This window comes from Pterocles gutturalis, unplaced genomic scaffold, assembly GCF_000699245.1.
Source record: "Pterocles gutturalis isolate BGI_N339 unplaced genomic scaffold, ASM69924v1 scaffold1787, whole genome shotgun sequence".
NCBI lineage: Eukaryota > Metazoa > Chordata > Aves > Pterocliformes > Pteroclidae > Pterocles > Pterocles gutturalis.
In genome coordinates, this window is record NW_010112341.1 from 18,521 (window position 1) to 30,436 (window position 11,916).

The 11,916-nt window shown below is 51.8% G+C and overlaps 2 protein-coding genes across 2 annotated transcripts; both read left to right on the plus strand.

The window, feature by feature from the left end:
- The first annotated feature begins 694 nt into the window (after window positions 1-694).
- On the plus strand, window positions 695-1,759 carry LOC104462138 (serologically defined colon cancer antigen 3-like). The gene is made up of 2 exons (XM_010073979.1): window positions 695-1,450; window positions 1,523-1,759. Exons 1-2 carry the CDS (start codon window positions 695-697, stop codon window positions 1,757-1,759), a joined length of 993 nt encoding a protein of 330 aa, XP_010072281.1.
- A 5,032-nt stretch (window positions 1,760-6,791) lies between these two features.
- On the plus strand, window positions 6,792-9,821 carry KCNJ4 (potassium inwardly-rectifying channel, subfamily J, member 4). The gene is made up of 2 exons (XM_010073978.1): window positions 6,792-6,814; window positions 8,034-9,821. The coding sequence occupies exons 1-2, from the start codon at window positions 6,792-6,794 to the stop codon at window positions 9,361-9,363; spliced, it is 1,353 nt and encodes a 450-aa protein (XP_010072280.1). The 3' UTR covers window positions 9,364-9,821.
- The last annotated feature ends 2,095 nt before the right edge of the window (window positions 9,822-11,916 follow it).

Here is an 11,916-nt window from a genome sequence, read left to right on the forward strand (position 1 = left end):
CTTGGTGGCGGTGGCATCTGACCAAAGGGCTGGTGATTATGTCTCCTGACTGTCCAGGTCAAGCCCTGGCACCAAAACACCAGTGGCTTGATGTCGCTGACAGAGATATCTTGGTTTCATCTTGCCCTCCTGCAGCTAACCTGTGCTAGCCTGCAGGGCAAGGTTGTCCCCTCTGCTCCATGCTGCCTGCCCAGGGCCAGCCAGTCCCTGTCCCCAGTGCATGCTGGGGGTCTCAGGTGGCTTCATGAGCTCCTCTCTGCCCACTGGCAACATTTTTGAGCTGGGTTCTGCTCTGCAGCCTTGGGGAGCCGGTTCATCCTCCTGCTGCCAAAAAAGCACTTTTGCAGTTGGTTGGTTCCTCTCCCCCGTGGTCATTACCTCACAGCAGGTAGTGAAGTCACACAATGACATCACAGACCTTGGCGATTCCTGTTCTCCCCATAGCAAAGACACAGAGATGCCTGGTCCTCCCCTCTGCTCCCTCCGGAACACACTGGTGATTTAAATTGAGGGATTTTGGTGACTGCCTCTTCCTCCACGAGCATCACTGAGGCTGGAGAAGTTGGTGTGCTGCCTGTCAGTGTCACTTGCCTGTGTAACCCGCGCTCCAGGATGATAATTTAGATCCTTCTGCTTGCTGCAGCCCGAAGTGTCCTGAAAAATGTCACAGCTGCTTGGCATCTCTGGGACAACAATGAGGGTCTTCCCAGAATCTCAAGGCTTGGAAGATGATGATGAAGATGATGACAACACTGCACATCCTCAACCCCAGTGCAAGAGCCATGACAGCTTGAGTGACAGTGAAGTGGACAATCTGGGGGAATCCATGCTATTTTCCCTAAATCCCAGGCACTCTTACACAGTGAAAGATGAAGAAATGAACAATAGAATATATACCGATAAATTGGCCAAGCACGCTCTGGAGCTTGAGGAGGAAGCTCAAGAGTTTAAAGAACCATTTTACAACAACATGGAAATGCCTGACAGCTTGTCTGAAGATGAGGACCACAGCTGGATCAGGACCTATCACCTTCCTGTGTTCCAAAGGGTGTGCATGTCCCAGGCTGCTGGTGTGGCACCGCGTGGCTCCTGTGACTCTTTCCGGTGTAGCACAGGCAAGCACATGGGGATGGATGCCTTTGCCTCGTGGGCTGACGCCAGAGACCCTTACCTGGGGTACCCAGAGCACAGCCTAGGAGCAGAGCCCCACATGCTGCATGAGGATGCCATCAGGGACAGGGAGCTCCCATCCCTGCAGCTGAGCCATGACGTGCTCAGGGAGGAGAACACCATGCTCAGGAAGCTGATCAGGAGCATGCAGAGCTCCTTGGAGAGCCAGGCATGCACAGTGCGGAGGCTGGAGAGGCAGGTGAAGGCCATCCTGGCCAAAGGGGAGAGGGAAACCCAAGAGCTACTGTCCTTTGTCCGGAAGACAGAGTGGAGTCTCCAGGTAATGACCCAGCGGGCTCTGGATGCAGAAAAAAATGTAGAGAAAATGAAGCAGGAGATGTTTCTTCTGCAGGAAGAGCTGGAGAACTCCAAGATGGAGAACGAAAGCCTGAGAGCAGGCCAAACAACCGACCTGGGGGCAGTGAAGAACAACATAGACATTGCCTTGCAGAACCTCAACAAGATAATAACAGGTGCAAACTGTTATATCAGACAACTCACCCATGGAGCAGAGTCACTGCATTTTGTTGCTGAGGTCCTTCAGTCTACTGGCAAAATTTCTGAAGTTGAAGCAAAAAAAGAGGTATGAACTCAAGTCTGTGTGGGTCCTACAGATGAGCAGATGGACTGAGACCACAAGTCTCCCACTACAGCCTATGATAAAACGATTTGCTCGCACGTGCTTGAATGTGTGTGTTCAGATTCATAGCCTTTATCCTTCATAGCAATACTTATCCTGTCATTAAGTACAAATTGCAGGTAGTGATATAGTTTTAGCTGCTGATGCTTTGTTCTAGCACTGTGGAGCCAGCAGCAAATATTTCCCCATGTCTGAGCTGCAAGCTCCAGGTGTGGTGGGATCTGAGCAAGAGGCTGTGCCACAGCTCTGGCTGACTTGAGCTCCTGTGTGGGAGCCAGGAGCAAGCACAGCAGCATGGGATGCAGCACTCTTAAAATGTGTGCCCATCCCTTCCCTTGGCTGTACCATTCAGAACCAGAGATGAGTACAGCCCTTGTGGCACCTGCATTTCATCTGGTTCCTTTGCCCCTTCTTGGTGAGGTGGGGAAGGTTAGGAACAGTGATCTGGGTGCTGCTGCACATAATTTCAGTGGGCAGAAGCTCCTTAGGTCCTCCTTCCTCTTGTTTTGGAGGTGGCCACCACCTGGGCCAGAAACACAAAGTCTCTAGAAATTGTGCACCCGTTCCTGCAGCTGGGGAAAGGGGGAGTGGTGGTGGTTGGAAACCTTTAGGAAGTTGTGAAGTATCCATACATGAGCTGGGGCAGTGCCTATCCTCCGGCACCAGCATCAGTGCTGGCTAAGGGTGAGCCTGGCTTATTGGGCTGGCTAAGGAAGGTGCTGGTTGGAGAGGATGCCCTTCCGCTCTGGCTGGAGCTGTGTCGTTGTTTAGAAAGGCCACCGGACAGTCCGTTTAGTTAAACACCTGGTGGGCTGAGGCAGGGACAGGCAGGGTTTCACTCACCACTTAGGTTTATGGGCAATAAACCGACAGGACTCGGGAAAAACAAAAAGAACAATTGAATTTATTAACTATTTACAACAAGAAGCAAGATAATAAGAGAGAGAACTACATCTTAGAAAAGCACTTGTCCCCCACCCCTCCCTTCTTCCCAAATCCCAAAGGCTTTGTTCTGTACCTTCTCCCCCCAGCGGCACAGGGGGGCAGAGAATGGGGGGTGCAGTCAGTCCGCCGCTCCTTCCTCCTCAGGGGAGGGCTCCTCACAGTCTTTCCTGGCTCCAGCATGGGGTCCCTTCTCACAGGAGAGTCCTTCTCAAACTGCTCCAGCGTGAGTCCTTTCCACACAGGGCTACAGTCCCCTGACAACCACTCAGCTCCGGCGTGGGCTTCTCCAAAATTCCTGCGTGGGGTCCTTCACGGCTGCATCTTCTCATGGGCTGCACCAAGGGACAAACCGTGTGTCACCATGAATCTTCACCACGCTTCAGGGGAAATTACTTACAGGGGCCATTACTGTGTCCCCTTCCCCTGCTTCCAAGCAAACCCACCACACAAATCCACAACAATATGGTAAAACTCTCCCGCACAGTGACTTGTGCCTTCGCGCGTGTTCATACAGCGCCTAGCACCCAGCCCTGCTGACACGGAGCAGCGAGAGCTTGTCCGCTACCTCTTGCAGTGAGAAAGCCCCACAGCACCAAACTGCCCTACGAGCCCTGGCACGAACCCTGGGAGCATTTGTGAGGAAGAGGATATGAGATGGAGTTACAAAGAGAACGGAGAGGACGAACCAAATGCTGGGGGTCTGTGAGGCTCTCCAAAAAGCCAAAGGGATCCCATCTCTGCTGGGGGTGTTTCCACCCTGACTCCCACAGAGGTGAGAAGTTGTCTGCTTGTTGTCACCGTTCCCGAGCCAGCAGGACAGGTCTGTGGATGCTGATCTCAAAACCAGATGCTGTTACCCAGTGGGTAGGAGGAATAAAGGCACAAAGTGTGGCACAACCAGCGGCTGCAGGATTGACAACTGCTAATCAAAACGAGATGAGAGAATGCAACACCCGCAAGGCCATGGAGATAAAGGAGGCTCCTTGGACCCCTAAACCATCTGAAAACCAGCCTGGTCCTTTGGACTGCGGCCAAGAGACCAGGGAGCATGCTCAAGGTGACAAGGTGAAAAGTTCAACCCCGCCCGTTGACCAACCTACGACCACCAGAGAGCACTAGGCAAGCCCAGAAGGACCCTTTAGCTAATTATAATACGAAGTGGGGCTAGGCGGGGCTAGGAAACAAATATGAATGAATGTATTGTGAAATTTGTGGGTGTTCATGTTTTCTGGGGACGGGTGGGATGGAGAGCCATCTCTCAGGAGTGTGGTCTCCTGCTTAGTGTCTCCCAGGGTGCCCCATGCTGCACCCACTGGTACGGTTTTCATCCCACTCCCCAGGAGTCACCACTGACTCCCCAGCTTCTGCTGTGCAGAAAGTGAAATGAAATGACCCAGCGGGCTCTGGATGCAGAAAAAAATGTGGAGAAGATGAAGCAGGAGATTCTTCTTCTGCAGGAAGAGCTGGAGAGCTCCAAGGTGGAGAACAAAAGCCTGAGAGCAATTCTGACCAACCTGAGGGCAGTGAAGAACAACATAGATATTGCCTTGCAGAACCTCAATGAGATAAAAGAAGAAAAGAAGACCCAGAGAAACTACAGGCTGGTGAGCCTCACCTCTGTGCCTGGGAAGATCATGGAGCAGATCCTCCTCGAAAGTATGTTAAGGCATGCACAAGACCAAGAGGTGATCCAAGACAACATGGCTTCACCAAAGGCTGATCTTGCCTGACCAGTCTGGTGGCCTTCTATGATGGATTGACAGCATCAGTGGACAAAGGAAGGGTGACAGATGTAATTTACCTGGACTTGTGCAAAGTCTTTGACATGGTCCCTCACCACATTCTTCTCTCTAAATTGGAGAGGTGTGGATTTGAATGATGGACTGTTCAATGGATAGAGTTGGTTGGCTGGTGGCAGCCAAACTGCTGTGGTCAACGGCTCTATGTCTGGATGGAGGCCAGTCACAAGTGGTGTCCCTCAAGGGTCTGTCTTGGGACCGGTGTTCAACATCTTTATCAATGACATAGACGAGGGAATCAAGTGCATCCTCAGCAAATTTGCAGACGACACCAAGCTGAGTGGTGCAGCTGATACAATAGAGGGAAGGGATGCCATCCAGAGGGACCTGGACAGGCTGGAGAAGGGGGCTGGTTGGAGAGGATGGCCTTCCGCTCTGGCTGGAGCTGGCATAGAGGGGTTTACTTAAATTGCTCACCTTTGTTACCTCCTAAAGACCTGTGGGAGTCTGCAGTCCAAACTCACCATGTAATCTCTGAAGATACATCTTAGCTTTATCCTAGTGGGACCACCCATGGGCATGAAATGACCTCTCTTCATCACCTGGTCATTCCTCAACATTTCTGATGAATTTAGGTTACTGAACCCAGTTTCTGCTGTAGGTTTACCCAGCTGCACAACAAAACTTGCTGTACCTGGCCAAATTGATCCTCCTTAAAGACTTTAACACTGTAGGGCAGTAAGGGGCTGGGTGCTGGCAGAGTTCAGTGCCAAAGTACTTTTCCTGATGGGATTTTCTGGGCAGCTAGGAGGACAGCTTTTACCTCTGTATGGCGAGCTGTGGCCTACAAGATTGCTGTCTTCTCCTACTCCCATAATATACTTGGTCTGAACAACCATGTTTGTGTTGACACAGGGCTTAAACTGCCTCAGTAACCTTGGTCTCTGGAGGAGAGACTGATGGTTAATCTTCTTCCCAGACGTGAAAATGACAGTGCTTGCATATTAGAGGTGAAGTCTGGAGATCCTTACTTGCTACTTTCTAGTCTGCACTCCTAACTGGGGAAAGCTAATGGTAACCCTTAGTCACATGAAGCTCTGTTCTGCAACACTGATGATGAGACAAGGATGGTTCTCACCAGCTTTTCTGTCCCTGACATCACTTGCTTTTCCTCTCTCCTGTCCGTGTATGACCACTTGCAAGCAGCTCTAAGCCTTGGATTTGACCCAGAAATCCTTGGATTTGTCCCACATACGGCAACGACTGGTTGCTCATCAGTGAGGCTGGGAGGAAGCAAACTAGCTGGCTGTGTCTGCACCTGGTGCTCTGCACTGACTGCTGTAATCCAAAGGTTACAGTGCAGGATTAGCACAGGTGTACAAAGCCCTTCCTAATCTGTGAGTCATTACCCCCTCACTGCATTTCACTTCCCAGCAGCTCTGGGCAGGCGGGATAGGTCAGCTCTTGAGTCTTCAGTTTCCCCATTCTTCAGTTCAGGGAGGACTGGGTTGGGACGCAACATCTGCTGGATGTCTTCCCCAGGGCTCTGCTGCTGAGCCGCTCCTTGGATGCCATACACAGGGCACGTCGCAAGGTCTGTTTGCTCTATCTAGCTTCTCCTTGGCTACCCCTAAGCCCTTCCTTTCCATCAGTTCTCCCTTTTGGCTCTACCCATTGCCTTTCTTCTCTTCTTTGAAATGGGGGGGGGGATGTTCTGCACCCCATGGAAATAAATCCCCTGTGGGTCAGGCTGGGCTGACAGGGATCCCTGGGGACTGCCGTGCATATCTGTGCTTTGCTAGTCCTTGTGTGTGAGGTATTTAGCCTGGCTGAGCTCTCGTCCTAGTGTAAGCTATGATATTAATATAATGGCTCAGGGCAAGGGCCTGGCAAGCTGCTCAGTCGTTGTGCCCTTGATCTGGAGAGCAGTGACCACCCGGCTCTGTGCAGAGAGTGTACGCCATGCTACCCGGGCTGCCCGCCCGCTCCTCACCTGCATGAGCCAGGCTGTGGCACAGTGCCCACTGGGTACTTTCAGACCCCTCCTGAGCAAAATGCTGGGAGCCCTGTGCCCCTCACTGGGACTGGGACGGGTGCTGTCAGGGGAGGCTCTGACTGGGTTTTGCTTTGTCCTTCTCTGCAAGGCACGTGCCCAGGAGCCGTCGCAATGGCAGCGCGGGTCCCAGCTCACCAGAGGTGAAACCCGGAGCCGCTCGGTCCCATGTGAGTGCTGCTGCATGAGATCCTGCGCCCTTCCAGCTCCCACGGCCCCCTCACACCTGATGATACAGTGAGCCATGGGCAGCGTCCGCATCAACCGGTGAGTAACCCTCCTCTCAAGGACTGCTGTTGCCCTGCGTGGCCTGGTTCTCCTCATCTGTCCCCACAGGCCCTACCTTCAGCCAGTATATTCTTCTCAAAATAGCTGCCAGTGGCTTTCCTGCTCCAAGGTACGGCTCCTCTTTCCTCCAATCCAAAACATGCTGTATGTGGAGTTGGTGCTCAGAGGAGTACTATGGAGGAGAAGCAAAGTGGTGCTGGACCAGAAATTACAGATTCTAGCAGCACTACGGAAGCCCCATGTCCCCAGGAATCACAACCACAGCCACCAGTGCTTCCCTTACTGTCAGATGAGGATGGGGGTCATGAAGCCCATGCTGGAGGGGTCCAGCTGACACATGAATGCTCTGGGGTGGGAGGGAGATACTGCCAGCCTGAGGGGTCCTGGGAGGCCATGGCTCAGCAGTCACAAGGGCAGAACAGTCTTGGTGGGTCTGTGCACTCGCTTGATTTCCTCAGTGGTCAGAGCATCTTCTGCCATCACATCTTTTAAGGAGTCCCTGCAACTGCCCCAGCAGCACATGAGGGGCAGCAGCAGTGCCGCCTGCGAAGGAGGGGAGTTGGAGGGACAAACATCTCCCAGAAAGTGTGTGTGGAGGTTCTGCCAGGGAAAATGCCAGCAATTTGGCTGTTGATCTCCAAATTACACCTTTGGCTTCGGATGAGGGATGCTGTGAGCCACGCACGTTGCTGTGGCAACAGAATTGTCCTGAGCACATGAAATGTATAAACATTGTCACCGACACACCATGAAATCAGTGAGGAGAGCGGAGGAGAAAATAGAAACTCGCAGCCTTATATAATGTCAGGGACAAAATATGGCCAGACTGTGGGTGCTTGCTCCCAGGCTTCACAGCTGTCCCAGCTGCCATCAGGCTTCGAAGCCTTGGATCCCTCCTCACCGCAAAGGCTGTAAGGCAGCACAGTGCTACAAGCCTCTCCTGCTTTGCTGCACTGTCAGGACTTTGCTAGGTGCGACCTCCTGGAAGCAAGACTCAGCAAATACTGCAGCCAAGCTCCACCAATTTGGTCAAGGTGGCACCACGGTGCAATAATCAGGGAAACGTGTTGTTGTGAGATTCAGTACTGCAGTACCATAGTCCTGTGAGCCACCCACATGTCTCCCGCCCTCATTGTCTCGGTGATTGCTGTTCTTCTTCATGTATTTCTGCTGGAAATGCCTATTTCTTCTCGTCCAGGTACAGCATTGTCTCCACTGAAGAGGATGGAAACAAAGTCTCTGCGCTGGGCAGTATGAACGGGCACAGCCATAACGGGAAAGGCCATGCTCCCCGGCGGAAGCATCGCAACCGCTTTGTGAAGAAGAACGGCCAGTGCAACGTCTACTTTGCCAACCTAAGCAACAAATCTCAGCGCTACATGGCCGACATCTTCACCACCTGTGTGGACACACGCTGGCGGTACATGCTTATGATCTTCTCTGCCGCCTTCCTGGCCTCCTGGCTCTTCTTTGGCTTCCTCTTCTGGTGCATTGCTTTCTTCCACGGCGACCTCAACGCACCAGTGGTGGGAGGTGGTCCCTCTCTCTTCAAGCCCTGCATCATGCATGTGAACAGCTTCCTAGGGGCTTTCCTTTTCTCAGTGGAGACACAGACAACCATTGGGTATGGCTTCCGCTGTGTGACTGAGGAGTGTCCGTTGGCCATCATGGCAGTTGTGGTCCAGTCCATCGTGGGCTGTGTTATTGACTCCTTCATGATTGGCACCATCATGGCCAAGATGGCAAGGCCCAAGAAGCGGGCTCAGACCCTCCTCTTCAGTCACCATGCGGTCATCTCTGTGCGGGATGGCAAACTGTGCCTCATGTGGCGGGTGGGCAACCTGAGGAGGAGCCACATTGTAGAGGCCCATGTCCGAGCCCAGCTCATCAAACCCTACATGACAGAGGAAGGAGAATACCTCCCTCTGGACCAGCGGGACCTCAATGTGGGCTATGACGTGGGCCTGGATCGTATATTTTTGGTCTCACCCATTATTATCGTTCATGAGATTGACGAAGAGAGCCCACTCTACGGGATTGGCAAGGAGGAGCTGGAGACAGAGAACTTTGAGATTGTTGTTATCCTGGAGGGGATGGTGGAAGCCACAGCCATGACCACACAGGCACGAAGCTCTTACCTTGCTAGTGAAATCCTTTGGGGTCACCGTTTTGAACCAGTTGTATTTGAGGAGAAGAACCACTACAAAGTGGATTATTCACGCTTTCACAAGACCTACGAGGTAGCTGGCACACCTTGTTGCTCAGCCCGCGAGCTGCAAGAAAGCAAGATGACTATACTACCTTCTCCCCCACCTCCCAGTGCCTTCTGCTATGAGAATGAGCTGGCTCTTGTCAGTCAAGATGAAGATGAAGATGATGATGAAGTGGGTGTGGTGTTAGGGGGCAGCACTAAAGAAGAGGGAGGTGTCATCCAGATGATGGATTTTGGAAGCCACCTGGACCTGGAACGGCTCCAGGCAACTCTGCCCCTAGATACAATCTCATACCGCAGGGAGTCAGCCATCTAACTCCTCCAGCCTCCCCATTCCAGACCCATCATCCTCCATTTCCTCCTCCATTCTGTACCCATACGTAGCTGGATAAGTTCCTTGCCTACCACAAAATGCCTCCTGTGACTTCCTCTCAGCCCCTGAGTACATCAAGGCCTGGAGCTGCTCTGATATATTCCCTTTCCTGTGAAGTCATACTGCCTGGAAGAGGAGTGAGGATACACCACTCTTCCCACCTGTGCAGCTTGTGCTAGGATCCCTTTCCTGCCCAGAGACAGGAGAGCAGCATGTCTGGTTTCTCATTTCTGGAGAGGCGACAGGAGTTTCTGCCCTCAATTAACAGACCAGGACCCGCAGCAATTGTTTTTGCTGCTGAGGCAACGCCAGACTTTCTGTCCCCTCTTGACATGGGTAGACCCCATGGCTGTTGAGAGTCACGACTGTCAGTAGGAGAGGAGCGATACCTAAGCACTGACTAGATGAGGATGGATGTGAGAGTTCAGGACTCCTGGAGGGAGTGGGGAAGGATCTGAAGGGAGGGGTTTACTTGCATGTTTATTGTTTGTTGCACATGACTCTTCCTTTGTATGTAAAACAGATCAAGAAAGAACTGAAATCCATATTCTTCCACTGCAAATGCCAAGCTTGGAGACAAGGACACTCTACATAGCCTCTCCTTGGCTTTTGCCGTCTGTCACCTCCAGAAGCAGCTCATCTCCACGGACTCAGACCCAGTTCTCCCAGTCGTCTTGAAAAACATGTCCTGCTCCTCTCCTGAGACACCTGGCAGAGGAGGCAGGGCCCTGTGCTCACACACTCAGACTGCTCCCCGGCCCAGTGCAGCTGGGATGATAGACAAGTGACCTGACTGGACAGCAGACCCTCGACTTGCTCTTTTCACCTCCTCTGTTCTTCTCCCTGCTGCCATCAGCTGTAAAACTGAATTTGTAACTATTTATTTTTAATAAAGTCTAATATCCCAGGGGGAGGTTTGTAAGCAAAGGAGAGACCCCAAGGCAGCAGCCTGGTATAGAGACTGATGAGAGTTACCAGTGCTGGTGTTTGCTGTTTGTACAGTGTTGGTGCCTGGAAGCTCCACCACAAGGGGTCCCTTGTTCTGGGCCTTTCAGGTAAAGACCTACAATAAGAGCCTCAGAGAATTTGCTTGGGGAGAAAATAATACAAAATGGAGGGAGGGGAAGCATTTGCATGAAAGTTGCCAGTAGGATAGGTCAGTCCTGCTTGCTTTGGACGTAACGAGAGTTTTGACCAGAGAAGAGTTATAGATATGCCTGATTAAGAGGCAGAGATGTGCAAGACATTGCTCTAGATGGAAGGCTCAAAAACAATTTAAAAAACCCCAAAGCCTCTTTTTTTTGCTAGAGGGATGTAAGAACTATGGGAAATGAGGGAGGGCACCAACCAGAGCTAGACCTGTAACATCCCTTTGTTGTAATTTCACAAAAGATGTGAAAACCTGGTGAACCCTTTCCTTTAGGAGCAGCAGAATCACTCCTTCAAAACTGTATATGAGATGAGGACAGAAAGAAAAACAGGCAGATCAGGAAGCTGCTCTGGGCACCCAACAGTTGTGCTTTGGGGGGAAATGGCTGAAGAAATTATGTCCCACCCAACATCTGATCTACAAAGCAGAAAAACACCATCTCTATATAAATTTGCAATTGGCTCAAGAAGCAAGAGGAAGGCAGGAAGAAGCAGAAGGGGAAGGAAGAAAATAGCAGGAGTGAGAGGAAGAAGCAGGCACAGCAGCCAGGTGGTGGAGGAGGAAGGGAAAAAGAAGAAGAAAAAGTGAGGTAATTTGGGAGCACATTTAAGAAAGAGCAGGGATAGACTAACAAGATGGGTCTTGACCCAGATATAGACATTTCTCATCCTGGCACATGGGTTCTGCGGGTGGACAGCTGCCCTGCACGGGTTTGCTCTGTACCCAAGTGGTGATCTGACACCTTTGAGGATGCTTGCCAAGAAGGGAAGAGGAGCTGGCAGGAGGATGAGAGAAGAGCAGACGGGTGACAACTGAAGAGCAGAGCATCAGGAGAGGGCAGCAGGAAACTCCTGATGCCTCCCTCTCCTCCTGTTTGGCACAGAGTGGGGACAGGAGCTCGTGGATCCTGGTGCCTCCTGGCTTTTCCCATGTATGACTTGATACGCAGCCTCATTTGTTCACATGGGTCTCTGTCCCACCTCTCTTCCCTACTGATAATTAACAAAGTCCCTCTCTCCCTCCTTTTATTATTTATTTATTTTCCCCAGAGGGAATAAGCAGGGGCTGGTATTGACTTGGCTTTTAATATAGCTTTCAGAGCTGGGCGCCTGCCACTGGCCATGGCAGTGGAAACAAACTAATGGACCGAGAGAGAAGGACTCTGTGCGAGGACACGAGCATCCAGGACACAGACTGAGATGGTGGACCCCAGGAGAGAGGGAACCCGAATGGCTGGGCACCCCCTCCCTGTCGCCAAGGTACAGCATCCTTTGGAAGCAGAGGGCAGCACCTGGTGGGAATGAAGTGCCCACAGCCTTGGGAGGCTCATCTCCAAGGAGCGAGTG

Coding starts and splice junctions, on each gene's coding strand:
- LOC104462138 (XM_010073979.1), top strand. CDS start 695: ATGAGGGTCTTCCCAGAATCTCAAGGCTTGGAAGATGATGATGAAGAT. Junction 1,451..1,522: donor AGACAGAGTGGAGTCTCCAG/GTAATGACCCAG, acceptor TTTCTTCTGCAG/GAAGAGCTGGAGAACTCCAA.
- KCNJ4 (XM_010073978.1), top strand. CDS start 6,792: ATGGGCAGCGTCCGCATCAACCG. Junction 6,815..8,033: donor GGCAGCGTCCGCATCAACCG/GTGAGTAACCCT, acceptor CTTCTCGTCCAG/GTACAGCATTGTCTCCACTG.